Raw genomic sequence first — 24,449 nt, 5'->3', positions numbered from 1 at the left:
AATTGTCCTGCTGAAAGGCAAAAAGGCCAGTGGCCCTGACGGCATCCTACCAGAGATGATCAAATACACCCCTCCAGCAATACACGCGGCACTGGCAAAGCTATTCACCCTCGTGCTCAATGCTGGACACTTCCCCGAAGACTGGAACAAAGGGCTCATAACCCCCATCTACAAGAATGGGGACCAATAGGACCCCAACAACTACAGAGGTATCTGCGTCAGCAGCACGCTGGGGAAAATGTTCAACAGCATCATCAATAACAGAATCCTCACCTTCCTCACACAACACGGGGTCCTCAGCAAGAGCCAAGCAGGGTTCATGCCAAACCACCGCACCACAGACCATATCTACACCCTGCACAGCCTCATCAAGACGCATGTCCACAACACCAGAAGAGGCAAGATATTCGCCTGCTTTGTAGACTTTAAGAAGGTGTTCGACTCAGTATGGCACCCAGGTCTACTCCTAAAACTCCTAGAGAGTGGAATAGGAGGAAGAACGTACGACGTCATCAAGAGCTCCTACACCGGAAACCAGTGCAGTGTGAAGGTGAATGGGAGAAGGACAGCATACTTCCAACAGGCCCGAGGGGTCAGACAAGGCTGTAGCCTGAGCCCAACGCTCTTCAACATCTATATCAATGAACTGGCTACAGCCCTGGAGGCCTCACCAACCCCAGGCCTCACCCTGAACGACCGGGAGGTGAAGTTCCTGCTATACGCCGACGACCTCCTACTCCTGGCCCCCACTGAGAAAGACCTCCAAGAAAGCCTGTCAGTGCTGGAAAAATTCAGCACCACATGGGCCCTACCCATCAACCAGAAGAAGACCAAAGTCATGGTATTTCAGAAGAAGGGCCACAATAAAGCCCCCACCCCACAATTCACACTGAACGGCTCCACACTGGAGAAAACCAACAGCTACACCTACCTGGGGCTGGAGCTCAGCCAATCAGGAAGCTTCAAAGCAGCAATAGAAACCCTGAAAGCAAAAGCCTGCAGAACCTTCTACGCCATCAGAAGACAACTGTACCACCTCAAACCACCGGTGAGGGTCTGGCTGAAGATATTTGGCGCAGTCATCTCCCCGATCCTTCTCTATGGCAGTGAGGTTTGGGGCCCAGCCACCTACCCAGACCAGTCAAAGTGGGATTCCAGCCCAACAGAGAACTTCCACCTGGAGTTCTGCAAATACCTGCTCCATGTCCATCGCAACACCTCCAACATGGCCTGCAGGGCAGAGCTAGGCAGACTCCCCCTATGGCTCACCATACAGAAGAGGGCGCTAGCTTTCCAGGCACACATCCAGGGGAGCAAGCCTGACTCCTACCACCACCAAGCCTGGCTAAGCCACCTGAGCAAACCAGACACCCACCAACCAAACAACAGCCAACCACCAAACCAAAAACACCAACAGATGATAACCAAGGCCGAAATAAAGGCGACCACAGAGGCAAACAGAGAGCAGTACATTGAAGAATGGAGAAACGAGATAAATAACTCCAAGAAACTCACCGTGTACCAATCCCTACAAAGGGACTACACCATGGCCACCTACCTGGAGAGAATACGCCACCCCAAACACAGACAGACCCTGAGCCAGTACAGACTGAGCGCCCACAACCTAGAGATAGAGATGGGGCGATACAGGCAGACGTACAAGCCACGGGAGAACAGACTGTGCCAGCACTGTGACCAGGGGGCCCTAGAAGACGAGACCCACTTCCTGCTACACTGCACCAAATACTCAGCTGTGAGGGCCGTCTACTACCAAAGACTCTCTGCCCACATCCCAGACTTCATATCTGCAGACGAGAAGAGGAAACTCTACATCCTACTGGGAGAAGAAGAGGCCACTGTGGAGATCGCTGCCCAATACGTGTCCAGCTGTCACCAAACAAGAGGAAGATGAGACTCCACGGACTGTTATATTTATCCCAATACACCCGCCCCACCCCACCCTCCCATATAGCAGTCACCAACTAAGAGGAAGATGAGACTCCATGGACTGTTATAACCCAAACTACCCCCCACCCCCCCATACCCACCACTCACCCACCCGAATCCAACTCCCTACCCCCCCACCGCCCACTTTACTAGCTTTGGCAATGCCAAATACCTATTCGGACGTGCCAATAAAGCTTTTTTGATTTGAGATTTCTGTTTTTAGGTTTTACTTCTTTGTCCTTAACTAATTGGAAATATCTGGTCATTTGTATAAACCCAATTATAACTACTCATTCTGGTATATCAGTGCTTTCAGAGATACTACCCATAAAGTGATATATGTGTACATTACGTAGCTGGCAGGACTTAAGAGTGGAATACCCGTCTTTACAACCATGTTAATTTTGCCATTAGGGGGTCACAAGAATTTGTTCACGTTACAGCTGCCATGTTTTTGGTGGAATGGGTTGTACTTTGCAATGGCTCTATACTGAGGGTAACTTATTGATTAAAGGGGTTTCCTACTAAAACTATGAATAACCTAAAGCCACTCTCCATATTGAACAGTGAATTTACGGTTATACTGTGTGATATCTTGCTAGCTAGAAAGTGGCTTTATGGTTACACTACGTGATATCAAGCTAGTTCCCCTTATTGTATATCACAGTGTGATATCAGGCTAACTCAACATATTGTAAGATAACTTTATAGTCTTATTGTGTAACATCAGGCTAAATTGTGTGATATAGGGTTAGTTGTACAGTGGCTTTATGGCTACACTGTGTATTTACTGTGCCCCCCCTCCTCGTGTCCTCCAACCACAGTCGGGCTGTATTACCAATATCACTTTGCACAGAGAACTAAAATGATCCTGAAGTTTTTTTTTTCCTTTTCTTTTTAGTTGCTATGACTCCTAGTTTCTTTTCTATCTGCTATGAGCTTGAATGTGTTCTTTCTTGCTATATACTACAGTACTATGATGATGCTGTAACACACTGAATATCCCCATGGTGGGACCATTTTATCTTATCATAGTCTCCATAGTGAAATCTAGTTGTCCATACTGTATAGTAACAATGATTACACTATGTGATATCTGGCTAGCTGTAAAGCAGCTTTATGGGTATACTGCATGATATAGGAGATTCTTCCACACTGTATATTACTGTGTGATATCAGGCTAACTCCACATTTTGTATGATAACTTTGTAGTCACATTGTGTGATATCAGGCTAATTCCCCAAACTGTATGGGGACACTATAGGTACATTTTGGGATATCAGGCTAGTTTCCAGGATTATATGAAGAAAACATAACACATAACAAAACACAATGCTGACTACGTAAAATGGTGGTGTCTGTTTCCATCCAGGGATAGTCCCGACATGTCATCATACCACTATAAACCCTTATCTATACTGCTCTGTGATAAAAAGTATAATAATAGAAACTTGTGTAGACTTAGTATCTATTATGCTGTAACAACAACATAAATGTTGCCCACGTTTGTCATCAGGCTTGTATTATTAAGGTTTGCGACACTCAGCACTGTCACCTCACTCCCCACATCTCTGAGTTTGCACAATCCTGGCATATAGTGCCTATAAAGCTTTTACATATCCTATGAGGCTTCTGACCACACATGGTTGTATGTGTGTAGCATATTTCTTCATATTTCATGGGGTTTTTTGGAGTTGGGGAACAAACTTTGGCAACATGCTTCTATTATATTCAGCGACCTTACTTGTTTCTTCTACTATACAGATAGTGCTATAAATATTACCAAACTGTTTTTCGATAAGCTAAGAGGAGCAATACTGCAATAAGACCTACAGAGGGCAGCACTTACCTGTATTGCACATGCAACTCACTAAATTTCATGCAGCAAGCCAGGAAAGTCAGAGACATTTAACATTAACATGCATATAACCAGACATGGAAATCGAGATGTACTTACATTGTACCAGCTCTGGCTCTTCTGTAAGGAGAAAGAAAAGAGGTTACTTCTATATGATCCTTTACAGCTTGTAAGGCATAGTGTAAAAAAAAGGGGTTAAATGAGGATTAAAGAAAACTAGGTCACATAGAAAGAGATCACATGATATATTATCACTGGAAGAGCAAATGTTCCCAAGTGAAAATCTACTGCACCCGCAATCTTCCTCCAGCCTAAGGACCCAATGTCGTCCAAACAATATACGATATATAAAGTAGTACTGTAAACATATGTTCATCAATAATAAGCAGTCATTGCAAGCAACATGTGGAAATCAAAACACATATATCCATCACAGAGGATAAAGATTTGGTTTATTTATTGCCTTGTTTCTTTCGTTGAGATTACGGTATTTGTTTCTATGTGTGGGCGAAAGAAATATCAGGAACTTATCAGCAATAGGTAACTTATTAAGAGCACCACTTTGCACAGAATCTAGAGTGTAATTACAGGTGTCACCAGTAAATGGCGCTGTGGGTCAGGAGTAGCAAGTGTCATCTACTCCATGTGCCCTTGGCTACTCTCACATACAATAGTATGTATTTATAGCAAGTGAAATAGTTGGTGGTTTTGGACATGGTAGCCCCACTAGTTTGTACAATGATAGGAGTCAGTTTACAGAAAACAGATGATACTAAGCTTCTGAAAACATTCAGATTCTACGGATAAGAGGAACAGGGAGCGGACCCTTGTCATTCTCAAGGTGACTGATGGCAGACCACCAATCAAAGACTACTGAGCTGTAACATTTGCAATAACTCACCAAACTGGTTTACCTGTAATCTTTTGGCTGTGGTTTTACATAGGAATGCAGATAAGTGTACTGAATGATAATCTCACCTCTGCTACATATGCACAATGGCTGACAAATTTATTAATAAGCGTAACATTTAAAGGGGCTTTCTGAGATCAGCAAAAAAAGGCCCGAGGGGATGGAAATATCAGAAAATAAAGAGCAAACCATTACTCACGTGAAAAATCCTCCATCCTTCCAGTGCTAGTCTTTGTGTAGTGTTCTGCAGTGATACTCATCTATACATACAGTGACCACTACAGCAAACCAATGGCCACAGGGCTCTCCTGTCATACATCACTGAACTGGCTGCAGTGGTCAGATGTGTACATGGGCACATCACTGCTGCAACCAGGAAAGCAACAAGGACCACAAAGGCGTAATGGCCCCTTTAACACTACAGCTCTTCTACAACTACTACGCCCAGAATGCACAAACAACTGCCGTCATAAGATGTTTACAGACCGATCCTTATATAACCTGCTTCAGCAGATATTCATATTTCACCCTGCATAAGCAGCTATATAATATTACAGACTGTATGGAAGTACCATAAAAACACAATTCTAATAATTGTACAAATAACATTTATGACTGAGCACAAAAAAGGGTTAGGAGACAGGTTAGATTTTCTATAAAGAGGGACAACAAAGCAAGGGGCATGAGCAAAGGCTGATCAGCAGAGGCCAGGTAAGCTAGGAGTCTGCACAGTGCCCAGGGCAAGCCTGCATCTGTCATCCTCCTCAGTAGGGGTACACTAAATTAGCTCTAACACTATACAGAAGGGTTGCCTGCAGTAATGTATGTAAAACCCCAATGTAGAATCACCATAAGTCGAATGACAACCTCAGCTCAACTGTATGATTATTTATATCCTTCCTCCTGGAGAACCACTGGGCAACCAATGATCACACCAGGGTTAATATCTGTTGGGGTGAGGCTATATATATATCCTGAAATAGAAAACCATTTGCTTAATGTTGACAATCTGATCCAAAATGGCTGAGCACAGCTATTTCCTGACGCTATGCACCGCACCGTGGGGTTCTTGTTCCTGAGGCTGTAATTATCATGGCGCTCATCGCAACCAAGTACTGAAAGTTCAAGGATGTGAAAAAAAATAGACGTATAGGCAGTGGATTATCATCCTCTTACATATCATTTACTTGTCAGAACAACATTTATACATCAATAAAGGAGAAGCTATAAACAATCATAGAAAGCTAAAGAAAGGCTGCGTCCAAGAAGATAGCAAGAAAACGCTGCAAAATATATAAAGGGATGTTATTGTAAACCAGGAAAAAGAAGATAAAGGATATTGCAACTATAGCATGTCATCTCGTAATAGGGAAACTGGGATGTAATGGTCAGCGTCAGAGGAGACAAGTGAAGCTCCTCCAATACCTCTGCTGAGGCCCCAACTCTTCACTGATACATTACTGTGCAGTATAACAGCTCCCCCTGGTGGACACAAAGCATCCCATACCTCCACCTCGCACTGGTTACCTTTCACAAAATAGGATTATTTTGGTATGTCCTTCTTATACACATTTCTATGGCCTTCTGATAATACAGCACTTATCTTCCATTCAATGTGGATTTAAGTGAATTTTTCTATGCTATGGGAATCGCTCCCCTTCACAGTACAAGGCTACAGAAGTGCGCTGACAAGGGGGCATTCACCACCACCCAGTGATGATACTGAGCCGTAGGGCCAACCCCTCTGACAGTACTGATTTTTAAGGAATATGTCCTTAGACCTCAACCACATCTTAACCAGGGGACAATAAAAGGGTCACACTTCTTACCTAGGAACTGCTCCATTTTTTTTTTTATTGCTGTTGTAGTTTACTCCTTATGTTGATAGTGCTATTTTAGGTTTTTCATAGAGCTTTTGCTACGTTTTTCCGTCCCCTATTAAACCTATAGGACAAATGCTCACAATTCATGCTGCGTTTTAGGTATGCCAATAAGCTTCATATGCATCGGGAACAGACTGCAATAGCAGAGGGCTGCAGTACTTAAAGCTGGACCTACAAATCGTATAGTGAGTGTGTAGCAGCCAACATGTCCGGGAGCAGCTGATCTGCAAGGTTCTGACACCTAAAGAAAGACAAACAATATTAGGAGGAGGATAACCTCTAATAAGCTCTTCGCCATCTTTAAAGCTGGTAAGGTTAAGCAGGTATATTTTAGGGCTCAGTAGGAGGTGAAAGTCCAGGATTAAAAGTTAGCAAACTTTTCATTAGGTGCCAGAAGGGTTGTATTAAGGGGCCAAAACCTCATCTTTACCAACCCTAGCGCTGCAGCGCCTGTCGAAGAGCCAGGTTCCTAATGCTTGGGGGTGTCAATCTTTGCTACCCAACTGTTCATCCAAAGGAAGGTGCTTCAATGTAAAATACTATATATTACATTAAGCTTCCCAGAGACGTGCTGTATGAGCTATGGGCTCAGCAGCTGGAACTCTCTGGGGCGTATTAGATCCTCTCCTGACATGGCTTTGATATCAGAAATAGGCTAATGATGAGTTGCTATGATTTCTGCTTTCGGGTACTATAAATAATAGAATCTGTGGTTCAGTAGATCCATCGCACCCTCATAGACTCCACAGCATAGCAATTACTATCAGCAGCCACAAGTTACATGGAAGTCATGCACAAGATACAATTAGAAGGGCCCTGCAGACGTGCAAAGGAGAAGCACTAGGGGGCGCTAATCTCAAAGGGAAATTCAATTTCCAATACATGAATCTGTGAAAGAACTTGTGTCTAGCAATCAGAATAAGTTTTGCAAAAATGACATATATATATATCGTCACTTTTGCAAACATATATATATATATATATATATATATATATATATATATATATATATATATATGGGTTAAATTGCTGCAGACAACACAAACCAGTAAAAAAAATAATTTGAATAACATTTTTCTGTATCTGTTCATTGTTTTTTGTGGTCTTCTGTGATGTTATCAATTAGCAGCAATTTAACCAATTGTTTGGGTAAACTCTACTACGTGTGTATATATATACACATACATACACACACACACACTCTCTCTCTTCAACATTGAAATTGCAACAGTTGTCTGAGGAACGTGTACTTGGGCACACAGATAATCAAGATTGGCTGCAGTCCCTCAGTAATTGACAACCAATGATGTCCCAGACATGCTTGATGAGAGACAAGTCCTAAAATACTGCAGACCATGGCGGCATGTTTACACCATGTAGGTTGTTTACAGTACCATGAGCAATATGCGGCCTGGTGTTTTCCAGTTGGTAATCGGCTTCTGGGACAATTTGGGAGAAATAGTCTTACTACTGGCTCCACAAATAAATGTAACACCAATCTGTTAGCATACCTGGAATGAAGACTACCATACCTTATGCCATCCCACACCAAATTTCCAGGAGCAGGACTAATGTGATGATCCCTTATGAAGGCTTCTCCATGGCAGTACCCATGTGGTATCCAGAGCAATCTCTGGCCATCATTGTATCCAAGACAAAAGCAGGGCATCCATTCCAGTCTCCATTGCCATCTTCTGCACACTATTATAGGCCTTGAGAATGGAGGCCTGAGGTCAGTGGCTTGGGATATAACATCCAACTTCACTTGAAGTACAGAATGGATCACTATGCCTCATTATTCCAATCAGACAGTTCGCCTCCGCACCTTATTGTTATTCCAGTTTGCCGTTCTTCTCCCAATCATCAGGACAGACAACGTTGAACATCGTGTAGAGATTGGAGCTAGCGGGTTGAAAATGTGATCATTTGCAGATCTCAGTAACACCTCAATGTGCATAACCTCATATCTTATACTTCTTGGTGTTGCAATTTCAATGTTTCTGTGTTAATGTATTGTATGAAACATTACTCTAGACAGACTACCCTGCTGTGCATTGCTGGGGGCACAAGGATAATACATTGGGGCAGATTTATCAAGCCCCTATGACACTACTTGAATAGGTGCCATTTTTACGCTGCCATGACCATCTTCTGTAAATGGGAAGGAAGGAGGGTATCATGGGGATCGGAGCATTTCTGGCGTAAACAATTACTGAATTTATGCCAGCTGAGAGTTAACCTAGAGATGAGTATAGATGCATAGATGGCAGAAGAATGTGCCTAATTTAGGACGAGGTCTGCGTTTCGTCATAAATTTGGTGTACTAGAACTAGATCAGGACTAGATCTATGAATGTAAACATACATGCTTCTATTCAATGACAGCAAGCACAGACTGGTTTGAAACTAAACCTTAAAGGAGATGACAAAACTGCAAAACTATTCATGGCCCAATGAATAAAGTTACAGTAATGTGCATGTGCTTTAGGCAGTAAATCTAGCCACAGACAGGAGATACTTATCTGCAGACCATCGACAGATCGAGTCACATGTGGTGGTCATACACAAGGTGAATGGCAGATGCTACTAGAATAAAGACGGACATACACACAAGAGTAATGGCTGTCAAGTCCGTGGGATTGTCCACATGAGCGAGCCTGCCAGCTAAAAGAGAGACCAAACTGACCAACCAGTTTATTAAGAGAAACAAAGAAAACAGAAGGTTTATGGAAAGGGGCGAACCATTGGTCGCATTCAGTCATGTCAAACATACGGAAAGTTTTTGTGATACAAAAAATTGCCAAAAATACAACATTTCAGCTAAATTTTATCCTATGAGTAGTTAAAGGGTATATTTACACTGCGGAATTTGGATAGGAATTTGAGGTGGTTTTCTACCTCAAAATCCTCGAGTGAGACGCTCTCTGCACACTGAAAATCAGACATCCATCACTGCCGCCCACGGAACAAATGGAAGGCAGAGTCTAGATGGCTTTTGGACAGGATTTTTAGGTGGAAAACAAATTCAATTACCCTATAGTTTTTCCGAATATAGACACTTATCCACTATCCACAGTATAGGGGATAAGTGTCTGATCCTTTAGGGTCTGATCAATGGGACATCCACTCAAGAAAGGGATACGGAGTCTCTCTTACTGAATGGCGTGATGGTTGAGCATGTTAGTTGGGCTCCAGTCGTCTTTACTGGATAACTGAATTACAGCTTTTTCTAAAGACTTGGATACGATGAAGTCCAAGTGTCACCATAATGTTCAAGAGGTGACCCATAAATAATTGAAACTTCTCATGCATGAGCAAACTAGACTTTATCCACTAGCTTTATCCAATTTATACTATAAAGGGATTGTCCACGGTTTGGTAAACATATCTGCTTTCTCCCAAAAACAGAACCACACAAGTCCACAAGTTGTGTGCGGTACTGCAGCTCAACCATATTCACATCATCTCAATCTGCAAAAACAGACCTTACCCGTGAACAAGTTTGGCACTGCTATTGAAAAAAGTGGACATGTTTGTCTCATCCTACGAAATCCTTTTATCCAGCAGCAGAGGTAGAAGGGCAAGGATACAGGGTGGCATCAGCTCAAAAATGTACAAGAAATGCCATTATGCCCAGGCTTTCCTCTGCAATTACTAGTAATGAAGGACAAAGTATAAACGCCATGTCACGGTGCGGTGGCTACACTTTAACCATCTCATTATATGTACCTAGGAAATGGCATGGTGAATGATTAATCGAGGTTGGATACGCACAGCTCTACACGGATCCCGCCATTCTCATCGAAATAAGTGGAGAAGGGTCCAGGGATATACTGAGCACAGGAGCTAGGGCAGTGAGCTCAACAACCTGATGACTATTCACAAGTAACCAATATAAAAATATACATTTACTAGTTATTAGTCTTATAAAAAGGGACACCTTCATCTATTTATTTATTTCGCTTACTTATATAGCGCCATCATATTCCGCATCGCTTTACAGATATTGTCAAGAAGGACAAGTAACAAATGTCTGATCACTGGGATTTCCTATGATCACTAGAATAAGGGGGTACATAGACCAACCCCCTTCTTTCCCAATCTTCTTAAATGCATGATACCAGAAACAGGTGCTTAAAGGGGTTCTCCCACGTCAGTGTATCAGCCAGGCTGTCTGCAGTGTCTGCTTCTCACTTCCTGTATTTAACTCCCTCCCCCTACCTCCTGCTGAATGGGACAAACAACACTTCTGCAGGTCAGATAATCTGCAGATGCTTGTGCAGAACGGACTCTGGGTTATCAGTGTGTTTACTTAGAGAGATAACAGACTTGGCTTTATCAGCAAAGTGCAATTATCTGAACGGATTGTCCTGCAGACACTAAGTGATGTCACTTGTCCTATCTCCCAGGTCTGTGGTTATAGCAACACAGTGTAAACAATGGAAGGAATAAATTCACATACCAGGCAAACAAAACAGAATTTCTAAATTCTCTGCCATGTCACCACACAGAAGGAATAACCTTATACTGTACCTACTGAAAGCAATGTGTGATATGGTGGGCTCTCATGAGTGACATATACTCTTTGTGCTGCTCTCTGTTCTGACTAGTAGGTGAGGGTACTGAACAGGTAACCCGACCACCATCTACTAACTGAGTATTCTGATATTTGTGACTGAATTTGGAGAGGAATTTGAGGTGATCCTCTGCCTTAAAAACCTCTTAAGCGAGGCACAGCTCTCTGCACACTGAAAAATCAGACATTCGTCACTGCCTCCCACTGAAAAGAATGGAAGGCAGATTAAAAGAAAAAATAAAAACCATTGGTTAGACATGTCACACCAGGTAGGTGGCTAGTAACAATGATGATGGGGTAACAGTAGTGAAACATTGGTTAGAAAACGCTACACCAGGTAGAAGGCCAGGCCCTAACCATACACATGTTGTAGGCCATATGGCCTCTTCCTTGTCTAGGTCATACAACACTAGAGAATCAATTCTGTGAACCAGACGACCCCTTTAAACCACCAGCATTTTCACTAATACATTGGACTCATCTTTTGGAGGTGAATGAGTGAGTATTTCTTCAGTGAGGCCAAGGCAGAAGACACACACAAAGCGCATGCGCAGTGAAGCCAAGCTGTACCACTTTTGTGTCATTGAAGAAATGTGAATGTACCACAAAGACACCAGTAAGTGGAGTGTCGTGTTAAACAACCGTATGATAGACAGACACAGTATAGGCTTGTTCGAGACACTATAATGACATGTTGGTGGTTTAATATCCCAAATTCAACTGACAGACTCTCTCTATTGACTCCTCGATGAATAAATTGGAAAGTTTCCAATAGTTTGGAAAGTTTCCCTTATAGAATGGGTTAGGGGCCTATATGAGCAGGGAAGGTCTTTGACTTTGTAGATTACTCTTGGGGTTATGGCGACAGATAACCAGCAGTGCATTTCTCAGCAGCCCGGGCCTCTGTTACAACCAGACATTGTACATGGGGCAGACACATAAAGGAAGGGGAAGCCGACTAGCTAGACACACACACTGCAAGGCATTGCCAGGGGCCAGCCTAGTCACCTCTAGCTAGCAAGGAGCAGGGGAGAAGGAGAAGACCGGGTGACAAGATAAAGAGAACATCTTACTTTGATGAGGTTAAGTCTGTCATACTGAAACAAAAACACAGAGAAAATTAGAGCTAACACTTTACAGAACACAGAAATAAGACACATTAAGAGCACGACGCCAGGGAACAGGACGGCTGGGGAGAAGGCCTACATCCCTGAACACCTCACAGGTACTTGTGGTTACAGACATTTATTCACACAAGCCTGCAAACACTTCACGTGGTCAAAGATGGCTACCTGGACTGCGCTCGCTATAGCAAGTTTATAATATGGGAGGGGATTCAGAAGAGAGAAGATAGAGAAATATTTCCACTCCCACCTCTCAAATCTGTTCCCATTTTTCCATATAAAGAAACAAAGGTATGAAGAGAGTATGGACCAGACAGAGACAGTGGGAATAAAGTAGGGATTGTTCCTCCAAAAGAGAGACACTCGGGAGTATACAATGAACAGTCTACTACATAGATAGGAACATTAAACACTAAGGGTTTGTTCACATAAATTTCATGCGATAAACAAAAAACAAACAAAAAAAACCAACACAGTTCCATTAATCTGTATATGGTCACTTTGGAGGCCAGCATATGAATTTCTGCAAATGACATTAAGATGAATGAAATTACAAAATCTGCTCTGTGTGAACATACCCTAAATGTGACACATTTACAAATTACCTTTCTATGCCGGGCTTAGTAACCAAGAGTTGACTAGTGAGGAACTTTTTGGAAAGCACATTCAGTCTATATGTATACATAGGCAAATACAGGGTCTGAGTAAGAAGAGCGGAGCACCGAGAAAATCACTGACCCAGAACTGCACCCTCTAGTGGGCACCACCGTTACACACAGGTATTCTGCTGAGTCAGCACCCATACATAGAATACTACTTCGCTTTCAATAAAAATGATGGATACAATTTGAAAAATGCGTAGGGACCGTTTATCAGGTACAGTTTAGTCCTGCCCTTGTCAGGGCGAGAGTCAATTGCATAGGGAACAGGGATAGATTTTAGCAGGGAAGTATAGGGACTGTTGCCTCTCTCTGGATTGTTTCTGCTACGCTCGGACTCTGGTTGACTGAATTAGGTAATATCCACCCTTTTCTCTATACATTGCTTATAGGACTCTTCTATGTTAGTGGAATTATTGGTGTACATCTTTGAGGGTTGGTTTTTTTTCAAATTTTAATCGTCGTTCATTAAAAATTGAAAAGTGTTTTGCATTTTCCTCTGCTTAGATTGATATATGCAATACTGCTCATGTTGTTTTTTGTTGGATACAGCTATTATAAGAATAAAAAATTGGGTCATCATTCCGGAATGATCTGACAGGAATCAGGTGTCAGGAAAAGCTGAATGACAACCACTGTTGGGGGTATAACAACAGAAAGCCATATAAGATTTTTCCTTAAAATAAATAAATAAATATATATATATATATATATATATATATATATATATATATATATATATCCAAGAGCTGAAAATATATAAATTCTCATGAATATACACACAGGGAGATACATGTCAATATATAATGAGAGTGTCCATCATTGCTGCCCCTATAGAGATTGTCACTTGGCTTTCCAAGGAAAAGCAAATCTACTTGGTTCTTCACTGGTTCCATAATCTTTTCCCATTCAGGAATTTAGGAAAGCTGGGTAATAACCCTTGTATGAGCTGTACAGGTGACCTTTATATAATTGGCGTACTGAGGTACTAGGGATGTTAAAGAGGAAGACCTTTAATGTCATGGTCCGAGGCAGCCGCACACCGAACTCTGCTACTTCATCTACTCTGCTCGGAAATATACAAGCTTCAATAGAGACATGGCAAGCAAAACTGTAATTTAAGGAAGTCAGATCAAAGACAACTTCCAGCACTTCGGCTTCATCCATTCAGATCCCAAATGAATCCAGTATATGAGGTGTGGGATTATTTCGCATGACAATGGCTGTGACCTTGGAGCGTGTTGCATGGTTCTGCCACTTGTGAGGTGACACAATGTCACAAGTGTTTGGTTCCAGGATAGGATGTCAAGTCTTGGCACCAGTCTCTGGCTTCTGCTCACACACACACAAGACACGAGGACTGTTACGGGTTTATTGGCTGTAATTCGGAGGCAAACAGTGATGACAACCTATTGACTGCGGCTCACTGACTTGTAGTTGTGTGATGAAGAAAGGCTTCCTGCAATGCTGCTGAAACGTGCCAGCAAATATCCCACGTATGAGATTAGGATTGCTTTTTATATAACTTAGTATATTCCGCCATCTAATGCAGGGTATTATTATTTTGTTATATTCTCAATAGACCAGCCACTTGGGGCTTGTCCCAGATACTATATAATCATATTGAGTACAGGTTGTATGTGGTTAAGAACTTGTGAGCTACATCATAAAGAACTAGTGATCAAAAATAGAAGCTCTGAATTCTCTGCCAGGTGTGTCCACAAATATCAGGGCCCCAGAGATCCCCCCTCTCTTCTCTCAAAAACACAAAATGCAAGTTCTAATAGAACATTAACAAATGCATTTATTTGGGTAGCTTTACAGTATTCCTCAATGAATATTCAGACTAACAGGATGCGGATCCTTCGACGAGGGACTTGCAAATTAACAAATCCGGGACCCTTCACCAGTCAGATGAGACAGTACCGTTATCACTATCATATGAGTCCAATAACAAGTAATAACATATAGATCGGTACATCAGAAGAATACCACTTAAAGGAAATCTAATAGTGTTTTGACCCTAGAAAATTGAGAAAGCTAGGACCAGGCCTGGAGAGCAGGTTACACATAACTTGGTGTGTAGTAGAAGAACAACTGCAAAACAATAAAATCACACGACAGTGAAAAACAGGCATGTGATGGCCGCTCTCTGAACAACCTTCACGTGGCGGTTTTCACGACAATGAAAGTCTAATCGGGGCATTCACATGTCTGTTTTTTGAAAAATTTTGCAAATGGTTCATCCAAAATATAGGACATGCCCCATTTCTGGCCACTTTTCATAGATCCTTCACAGAATGAAGTTGATGAAAGATCCATGAAATCGGGTGCTCCAAGATGACAATTTCCCATGAAAAATTTATACTTTCCAACCATTTGGGTTCAGCAAAACAGTCCTGGATTTAAGTTGCTGTCCCGGACAATGGGAGGTATGTCCCAGTTTTCCCCCCTATCTGCAGGATGCAGATGGAGTTGACTACAATGGTGAAGCAGGAAGCAGCCCCTATCTCTGCTCCTGGCAGCTTGGAAGAAGACAAGTGCCTATTTTTCATGACCTGACTATAATCCCCATAAAAAAAAAAAAAAAAAAAAAAAATCTAAAATGTCAAATTGTTCCTTTCCATAAAATAGATATAAAATAAATACATTAGGAATCCCATATATAAAAATGCCCAAACTACAAAAAAATCTTTATCCCATACGATGAACGCCATAGCAAAATAACCAAATCATCGAATCCTTCACCGATTTGCCTACCGTCGCACAAAAATCAAATAAAACCGTGACCAAAACAAGAGACATCCCTCAAAATATTAAAAATACATCTTTTGCCACAAAAAAAGGACACCTTACACAGCTCTGTACACAGTCAAATAAAAGTTACGAGTGCTGGAATTTGGTGACTAAAATAGTTTTTTTTTTTTTGCATTTTTTAAAGGGGCTCTATCATCAAAATTTTGCCCTATGAGCCCCACATATGCCTGAATAACCTTTAAAAAGGCTATTCAGGCACCACTAATCATATTTTAAAAGCCCCCGTTTTAAACTAATACCCTAAAAACCAATATGCAAATCATATGGGCGGTCGTGCACTGGTGGACGTCATCTTTCGGTCACGCCTTCCTCTGGTGTCTTCTTCCAGCGACGTCCTCCTGGGCTCTTTCTTCCATGCCTTCATCTTTTCTTCCGGCGAGTTGAAGTTTAAATCCCACGCGTGCGCAGTATCGCTCCCTCCGGAGCTCTATTGCGCACATTCCGGCACCATTTTTGTCAAGGGAAGTTCGCAACCATACTGCGCAGTATGCTCGCGTAGTTCTAAGGGGAACTGAGCATACTCAGTTCCCCTTAGAACTATGCGGGCGTACTACACATGCGCAGTACGGTCGTTAACTTCCATTGACAAAAATGGCTCTGGAGGGAGCGATACTGCGCATGAGCGGGATTAAACAACAACCCGCCAGAAGAAAAGAAGATGAAGGCGTGGAAGAAAGAGCCCAGGAGGACGTCGCTGGAAGAAGACACCAGAGGAAGGCATGACCAAAAGGTGACGCCCACCAGTGCATGGTAAGTATGATTTGCATATTGGTTTTTAGGGTATTAGTTTAAAACGGGGGGGGGGGGGCTTTTAAAATATGATTAGCGGTGCCTGAATAGCCTTTTTAAAGGCTATTCAGGCATATGTGTGGCTCATAGGGCATAATTTGGTTGATAGGGCCCCTTTAATAAATAAGAAAAATAAATAAATCAGTCAATAGAAAGTTGTGATGTAATTTTTTGGGAAAAATCACCCCAACCCTAGTGGGTAGGTTGAGCAAATATCCTTGGGATTATAAGGGAATATGAAGGCAGAGGACTGACCATCAGAGTGCATTTACATTTTCATCCTTTGATCCATTCTCAGTAAAGTCAGTCAGTCTAAAGAAGGACAACAATGGATCCGGAGGAACCCCGTTGACTATAATAGGGTCTTCTCGGTATCTGTTTTCTGCTCCCTGACTTCATCAGATGAAGAATCCTGCACTTTAGAATGTACTCTGCTCCAAATGGACAACAGTGGACATATGGTGGTTTCATCTGCTTTTGATGACTTCTGTACAAATTATTTCATTGCCTCTAGTGTGTCCCAATTCCATTCTCACCCGACCTAAAAGTTTAGTTTTAAGGGTCACCTGCGCTTCACCAATGAGGGTAGCAGTGGTCTGAGCACTCGCCAACACACGGTCTTCCAAATGTCTGGTACAATCTGACCATTTCCATACCAGCTATATGATAAAGGATATTCCTTTCATTATCAACATAGAATCTGTTTTATGTTCTATAAATTTCTTAGCAGTCAGTACATTGATAGAATTAGAATCTTGGGCAGCTAAGTATTAGGATAAGGAACCGCAGAGGAGGGGACAAAGCTCTAGGTCACTGGTAACTTTAGCTGGATTACATACTATTCTATCTACTATTTCCATGTAAATAAAGGATCCTAAGCACTAGTACCATGGAGAGCACCGGAAGTGGGAGGTATAAGAATACAGAATCTTCAGATGGGCCAATAAACAATAAAAATTCAGTTGTTTAAAAACAAACATTTTTAATCCGTATCAGATCACAATGATCTAGATGAGGAGCTACCCTTAGGTTCTGGCTACAGAGACTTTTCACAACCAAAGTCATAGTAACAGAAAGGTACCATATCATTATATGTGAATACAACACTGGGTCCCCAAAAATATCAGTCAACGGTTAACTGTATAGCTATGACAAAAGGGGGAACCAGTAAGGGGGAAGTGGTAGATAATGTGGTGTGTGAAGACAAGAAGATAATATGGCACATTCTCTACCAGTGTGCTAGGAGATAGAGAAATCACATCTATTTTAAGCCAGGCTGTCTTTTTCTCACATACCCAGTATCGCAACAAAAACCACAACATCTATCCGCGAAGGCTAAGACTTCAGCTGTAAGGTAACTTTTGCTTAATCGCCCTTATTTTTGGAGACTGTCCTATTTCCAGCAAGTAATGATTTGCAAATCACAAGTTTATGGTCCCCTCTAGAGATTTCCAGAAGATCGACCTGCTGCTCGACACAGGATGGAATAGTCAGCGCAAAGGAACAAAGGGTCAGAGCGTTATCAGTCCTCTCCTACAGGGTCTGACCATTTCCAGTCCAGATATGAGAAAGGGTATAAAAACCGGGACCTGGTAAGCGCTACTGAAGGAAGAGTAAGTCCAAGGGTTAATTGGTATGGGTTCCCACGCTCTGACAGTAGAATATATATTGGCCTGAAGAAGACGCTAGACCAGCGTCGAAACGCGTAGCCATATAATTTTATCTTCTGTCTTTTGGAACCATTAAAGTGAGAATATCAATTAACCCTTGGTCTCACTCTTCCTTCAGTAGCGCTTACCAGGTCCTGGTTTTCATTCCCTTTCTCCTATCTGTTTTGCTCACCCCCTATTGGATGGTGTATGGGAAAAGCTGCAACTGACAACTTATTATTTTATACCCACGGGCGCCAGTCTTTTTATATTTTTCATTCCCAGTCCTCTCCTATATGGTCTGACCATTCCCAGTCCTCTCCTACAGGGTCTGACCATTCCCAGTCCACTCCTACAGGGTCTGACCATTCCCAGTCCTCTCCTACATGGTGTGACCATTCCCAGTCCTCTCCTACAGGGTCTGACCATTCCCAGTCCACTCCTACAGGTTCTAACCATTCCCAGTCCATTCCTACAGGGTCTAACCATTCCCAGTCCACTCCTACAGGGTCTGACCATTCCCAGTCCTCTCCTACAGGGTCTGACCATTCCCAGTCCTCTCCTACAGGGTCTAACCATTCCCAGTCCATTCCTACAGGGTCTAACCATTCCCAGTCCACTCCTACAGGGTCTGACCATTCCCAGTCCATTCCTACAGGGTCTAACCATTCCCAGTCCACTCCTACAGGGTCTGACCATTCCCAGTCCTCTCCTACAGGGTCTGACCATTCCCAGTCCTCTCCTACAGGGTCTGACCATTCCCAGTCAAACTCCTACAGGGTCTGACCATTTACAGTCCACTCCTACAGGGTCTGACCATGCCCAGTCCTCTCCTACATGGTGTGACCATGCCCAGTCAAACTCCTACATGGTCAGACCATTCCCAGTCCTCTCCTACAAGGTCTAACCATTCTCAGTCCACTCCTACTGGGTTAGTCCATTCTCCATCGACCCCTAAACTCACCTATGATTTGTGCAACTATTTACACTAAGAGAATAGTGACAAATGAAAGTTACTTAAATAGACAAATAAAAAGACAAACTCCAATGTGGTGAATGTCTTTTTTGCACTTGAAGTAGCATTTTATTAATCTCTGGCCAGTTAGAAAAGTAGATCATATAAACTGTAGTGAAGGTAGTCTTCTTACTGGTGGCTGTATTGTGAGTCATCCACTTGCTCCTGGGCCTCAGCTGCATCACATGACCACCAATAAGACCCTCCAACTGACACAGCCTCTTAGATTTGGACAGAAAGTCACTTTCTCTATTGATTCCTATGAGAGCTTCAAATCGAGTCCCATAGGAGTGAATGAAGAAGCTGACTTCTTTTCCACAAATAACACATAAGTCTACATCTCTCCATCTGCATACATACCATCTACTTAGTAGCAACAGTGCAGAGTTCTGCAGCTTCGTCCCATATACTGAAATAGGACAACGCAAAAATATCCTGGATTGTCACTACTTTATGTACAATAAGCAGGCAGATGGGAAAAAAAGACAATGAAGAGGCTGCAGTGCTTGACTGGGTTCGGAAGTTGGGCCACCACCGATCTGACATGAATGACCTCTCCCAAGTATAGCCTATAAATATGACGATCCTAGGAAACCTCTTTCCCTCCTATATTCATTTACAAAGGCGATTTCCATCTTCTACAGATTGCCATTGAAATAGACAGCATTCATATTATTTAGTTTGCACAAAGCAGAGTTCCCAATAAATAATAGGGTGTTCCACTATGAAACTTTCTATATCTTACAGCAAGCATCAAGGCTGTCCCAAAAAGTATATATGGCAACAGGACGAAGACTCACAAAAGGTACCAAGAGAACAAACAGGCCAAATGAACCAACACGGCAAAGTAGCATACATTGTAGAAAACATGCAACTCAAAAGGCAAATAAGCTGGACTTAAATGAATTGGCTCAAGTTTAAAAGTTAGCCCCTCGGGTCATGAGAATGAGGTTCCTAATCCCTTGTCTGAATGGAGCATCAAGGCATGCAGGTGTCTTACAGCTTCATTCACAGTCTATGGGACTGCCAGACATAACTCAGCTCCCTAGTAATGCCTTTGGCTATCTCTGGCGGTCCCATACACAGTGACTGGAGCAGAATCTAACCTAGGCATCCTATTGCTACATTCGGACAGTTGAACAGGACACCCATTCTCCCGAATGGTCAGGGTCCCTGTTTATAAAGGATCATTTTTACACTTGGCCAACACCTTTCAGATATTACAATAGATTTACCTCTGCAACTATGTAAAGAAAAGTAAAAAAAACAAAAACAAACATTGATGTGCATGGCTCAGGCCACATTTATTAAAAGTTTTATACACCTTTTCACCACTTAGTCGGACACAGGAGTATGGCTTAGCATAAAGTGGACATAACGCACAGGAAAATGGGCACGGCTAAAAATGCAACACTCTGCAGCACAACGTGTGTTGCATTTTTGGCACAGACTGATCTAACAAATATTTGATGTAGACTACATAATATACAGATTGATTTATCTTTTTTTACACAATCAGCCACTGTGATAAATGTTACACATTTTAAACCTGTCCGGTCTATGTTAGTAGTGAGGCTATAGTCACACAACCACTATCGTGCATAGAAGTCTGTGAGAAATGGGACAGATAGTCAATTAATGGCATCCATGGGCCATCTGTGTTTTCCCCAGACCTATACACTTGACTGAATGAGCCCAATCAAATGAGAATAGGACCTGTGCAAAGATTTGTGGCCAGCGTTCACGGCTACCCCACTCCTGTAGACTCTCTCCCAATGGATTATCTTCTCATACAAAAAAATAGCACATTCTTAGATCCAGAAAACTTTCAGTCCATGTAAAGCACCGCTCTACCATCATCAATGTCCTATCACATAAGCTAATAGAGGCATTACACACCTTGGAGTTCTTACTTCCACTGCGACCTGATTGAGAAGATCCGCTTCGCTGCACGCCTGGTTCTGGAGTTGGTGGAGATTTGTCTGATGAATGGTCCGAGCTTTTCTCCACCATGACTTCTCCTTCACTCTGTTGTGGTGTTGGAGAGCGGGAGCGCTTGCGCAGAATAGGAGAGCAGGCAGGCGAGCTTCGGTTCGAGTTACTTGCCGTGCTAAAGTAAAGAAGACAAAAGGGTTAAACGTTACAATAGTTGACTTGTTGGTAGAAATCCACCTTTATGTAAATGCAGCCTTACAATTGTATAATGAAAAGTTCTGCAACTTTCTAATACACTTTATGTTTCTATTCCATTTCCAGCTAGAGAAGAGTATGCTATAGTTCTCACCAATCTAGATAATCCTCTGGTCACACACAATAGTAGCACACATTTCATTTTGAAGGTTTGTTACAATGTATCAGAGGATACAGGCCAAGTTATACTAGGTGCACACCTACATCGGGCTGTCCGTTGTTCTGGTCAAAAGGACCAAAACAAGGGACAAACAGAACGCTAAAATGGTCACATACTGAGCCCATTGCACTCCATTGAGTCTGTCCATTAATGGGGTCCATCCACTTTCCATTGTTTTTGACTGACAGGGCTGGATGAAGAAGTTGTGCATACAGGACTTTATCGTCTGGCAACTTTAGGCAGATACTGTGGCAAAGTCTCTGAATAGAGACTCAAAAGAGAAGTGAAAATAGCCTTAGCTCACGAAAGTTTGCCTAAACCGGACACAATTGTAACAAAACCTCAGCTCTCAGAATGACCAGCTGAAACCAGATTTGTAGCTTTTGGTTGTAACAAGATCATTCTCATTTACTGTCAGAAAGCTCTAGAAAATGGTGAAGAAACACAAAGTTTATTTTATTATTTTTTTCTATACTTGTATAGCACCAACATGTTCTGCAGCGCTTTACAAGCACTCAGTCACTGTCCCATATAGGGCTCACAATCTAAATTCCTATAAACGAGGGGAGAACATATAAACTCCTTGCAGATGTTGTCCTTGGTCGGATTTGAACCTACGACTCCAGCTGCAAGGCAACAGTAGTAACCACTGAGCCACCGTGCAGAACTTGTAGCTTATCCTTATACAATTAAAGGGTTAAACAATGAAACCTGTCACCGCTCCTGCCATATATAATCCAGCAAGAAGTCACATTTCCCATAAAGCAGCAATCCCAGAGTTGTTTTTCTTGGAACTGTGCTTTGTGTCATTCTTCTCTTATCCGTCCTAGAAATGTATGAATAAACTGACAACTGGGTGTAACCATATCCCTCGTCCAAACGACATACCCCTACAGAGCCAGATACTGACAGAATCAATGAGTTGAGACAAAATATCTAACTCATAATGTACATATTGATGAATACCTACATTTCCAGGAGGAATAACGGAGGAATAGCACAATAAGAGTTCTAAGAGAAAAAAAAAAGTTGCTCTAGGATTGCTCCAGTTGATCCAGCGTGTTAGAAGCGATGACAGGTCCACTTTATAGGCTTTATTTACATAAAACTGGAAATCTCCAATTCGGGATACAGAAACTACTACCAGATACACAATGCTATAAAAGCACAAATAAAAGCAATAGGAAAATAGATCTAATCGCTGAAATTAAAGTAACAAGAGGGTGGAAAGCAGAAGCAGATCCACTGAATCACAGCAGTGACTGAATCCCAAGTCCTTGGCAGATCACAGGGTCAGACAAATGACTTTATCAATGGTGCAGGGACAGAGTTGTTGCGATGAGGCAGGATCTAAAGGCGAGCTAGCAGCAGGGGAATTGTACAGACAAGCATCATGAACACAGCGAAAGCCACTCAGCAACAAACAGAAAGAGCCATAAGCAAGGCAGGCGTACACAGCACCCTGCAAGTCACCCGGCCACGCTTTTAGGAGGAGGCCTAGAAATAACATGCAGTATAAAAGGAGGGACAGCTCATGGGGAGTGGGTGCCAAGACGGAGACAGGATTGTGGGCTGAGGGGAAGAGAAAATGAGACAGATCAAGGTAAATAAGATAATCCTTTAACAGTCCCACCACATAAGTATGAAGCGTGGTCTACAACAGGTGATTCTCCAGCTCTGGTGAAACTACAACTCTCAGCATGTCCTGACGTACACTGATATACAGTACAAGAATTCAAAAAATAACTAAGCATTCAGTCTTCTTTAGAAGTGTCCTTATATACATAAATGACCCTCAGCCCTTGTACATTTGTGAGATCAGAGTCATTGTGAAACCTGTGTTTTCTCACCAGCATTTGTCACCATTACACTTGGTCCATACAGCAGCAACCACATCCTTAGCAGAGCGGCTTTTAACATCCATGAGATCTGCTGTTCTGTAACAACTGGCCTAAACTTCAGAGCGATGGAAAAAAAAAATCATGAAGACATGGAAACTTCTACTGGTCTGGTACAGAATGATCAGCTTTAACCAGAGAAGTGCTGCGATGGGCGACAACAGATAACGGTTTTTACTAGCTATTTTTGGCAATGGCAAATCCATCCCACTTCCCATGCTATAAACTTCCAGATCACACTATGCTCCCATGCATCCTGCTGGTAGGCCTGGACTAGTCCGTTTCTCTGAAGCCTGTACCCCATGTTTCCTCACTCTCTAGTACCCCACTAGATTTGCTGGATATTCATTCCGAAAAATACTTGCTGTATCTTACGGTTCAGACATTGAATGATGAATATTTTCGGTCCCGAGTTGCGCGACACAAAAGGTGCACCGTCTCCATGCATCAGAATGGATTCGATTTCCCATTGTATCCATATCAATAAGTACATAAGGGCAGCAATGATCTCCTTGGCTTATTAGAAACAGGCACACTTTCTAGAAATCTGCTGCTGCTTTGCTGCGGCCCATACTATTATGGTGTCTCGTCCTGTGATAACCTACCTTCTGGGGTGAGTTCAAGCCCAATGCTCAGGAGATATTTTAATAACAGGGAAGGACATAAGGCCCCGGCTGTTCCATCCACCTGCTTGTTCCTTAGGGAGTGTGAAACTTACCGAGCATACAAACACTGGCCAACACAACTTCACAATCACACAGCCAAACTAGACACAAAAAGAACAGACAACACCCTTCAAGTGTGCGCGGCCTGATGTACAGCGAGAGGCATACACAGCCAAGCCGCACAAGTCCCAGCTGATGACAGAACATATTTGCACACCTGCAGTACACAGCACATGTGCTGGACACAGGCACCTTGTAGACTTCCACATACTGCAGAGATACCCAGGATGACGCATTGGTAATTTAAGCA

The 24,449-nt window shown here is 42.5% G+C and overlaps 1 protein-coding gene across 12 annotated transcripts in view; it reads right to left on the bottom strand.

Annotated features, from left to right (window-relative positions):
- Positions 1–24,449, bottom strand: part of GRAMD1B (GRAM domain containing 1B) — a 193,296-nt gene that overhangs the window by 38,067 nt on the left and 130,780 nt on the right. For 9 of the 12 annotated variants that reach the window (XM_075280025.1, XM_075280028.1, XM_075280027.1 and 6 more), the window contains 3 exons: positions 21,126–21,336; positions 12,247–12,270; positions 3,905–3,925 (listed from right to left, as the gene is read on the bottom strand). In XM_075280025.1, coding sequence (XP_075136126.1) covers positions 3,905–3,925; positions 12,247–12,270; positions 21,126–21,336 — 256 coding nt within the window. The remainder of the gene's footprint in view (positions 1–3,904; positions 3,926–12,246; positions 12,271–21,125; positions 21,337–24,449) is intronic. The other 3 variants (XM_075280029.1, XM_075280030.1, XM_075280035.1) reach the window with 1 other exon arrangement.

This window comes from Leptodactylus fuscus, chromosome 6 (genome assembly GCF_031893055.1).
Source record: "Leptodactylus fuscus isolate aLepFus1 chromosome 6, aLepFus1.hap2, whole genome shotgun sequence".
Lineage (NCBI taxonomy): Eukaryota > Metazoa > Chordata > Amphibia > Anura > Leptodactylidae > Leptodactylus > Leptodactylus fuscus.
This window is presented reverse-complemented; position numbering and strand designations above follow the sequence as displayed.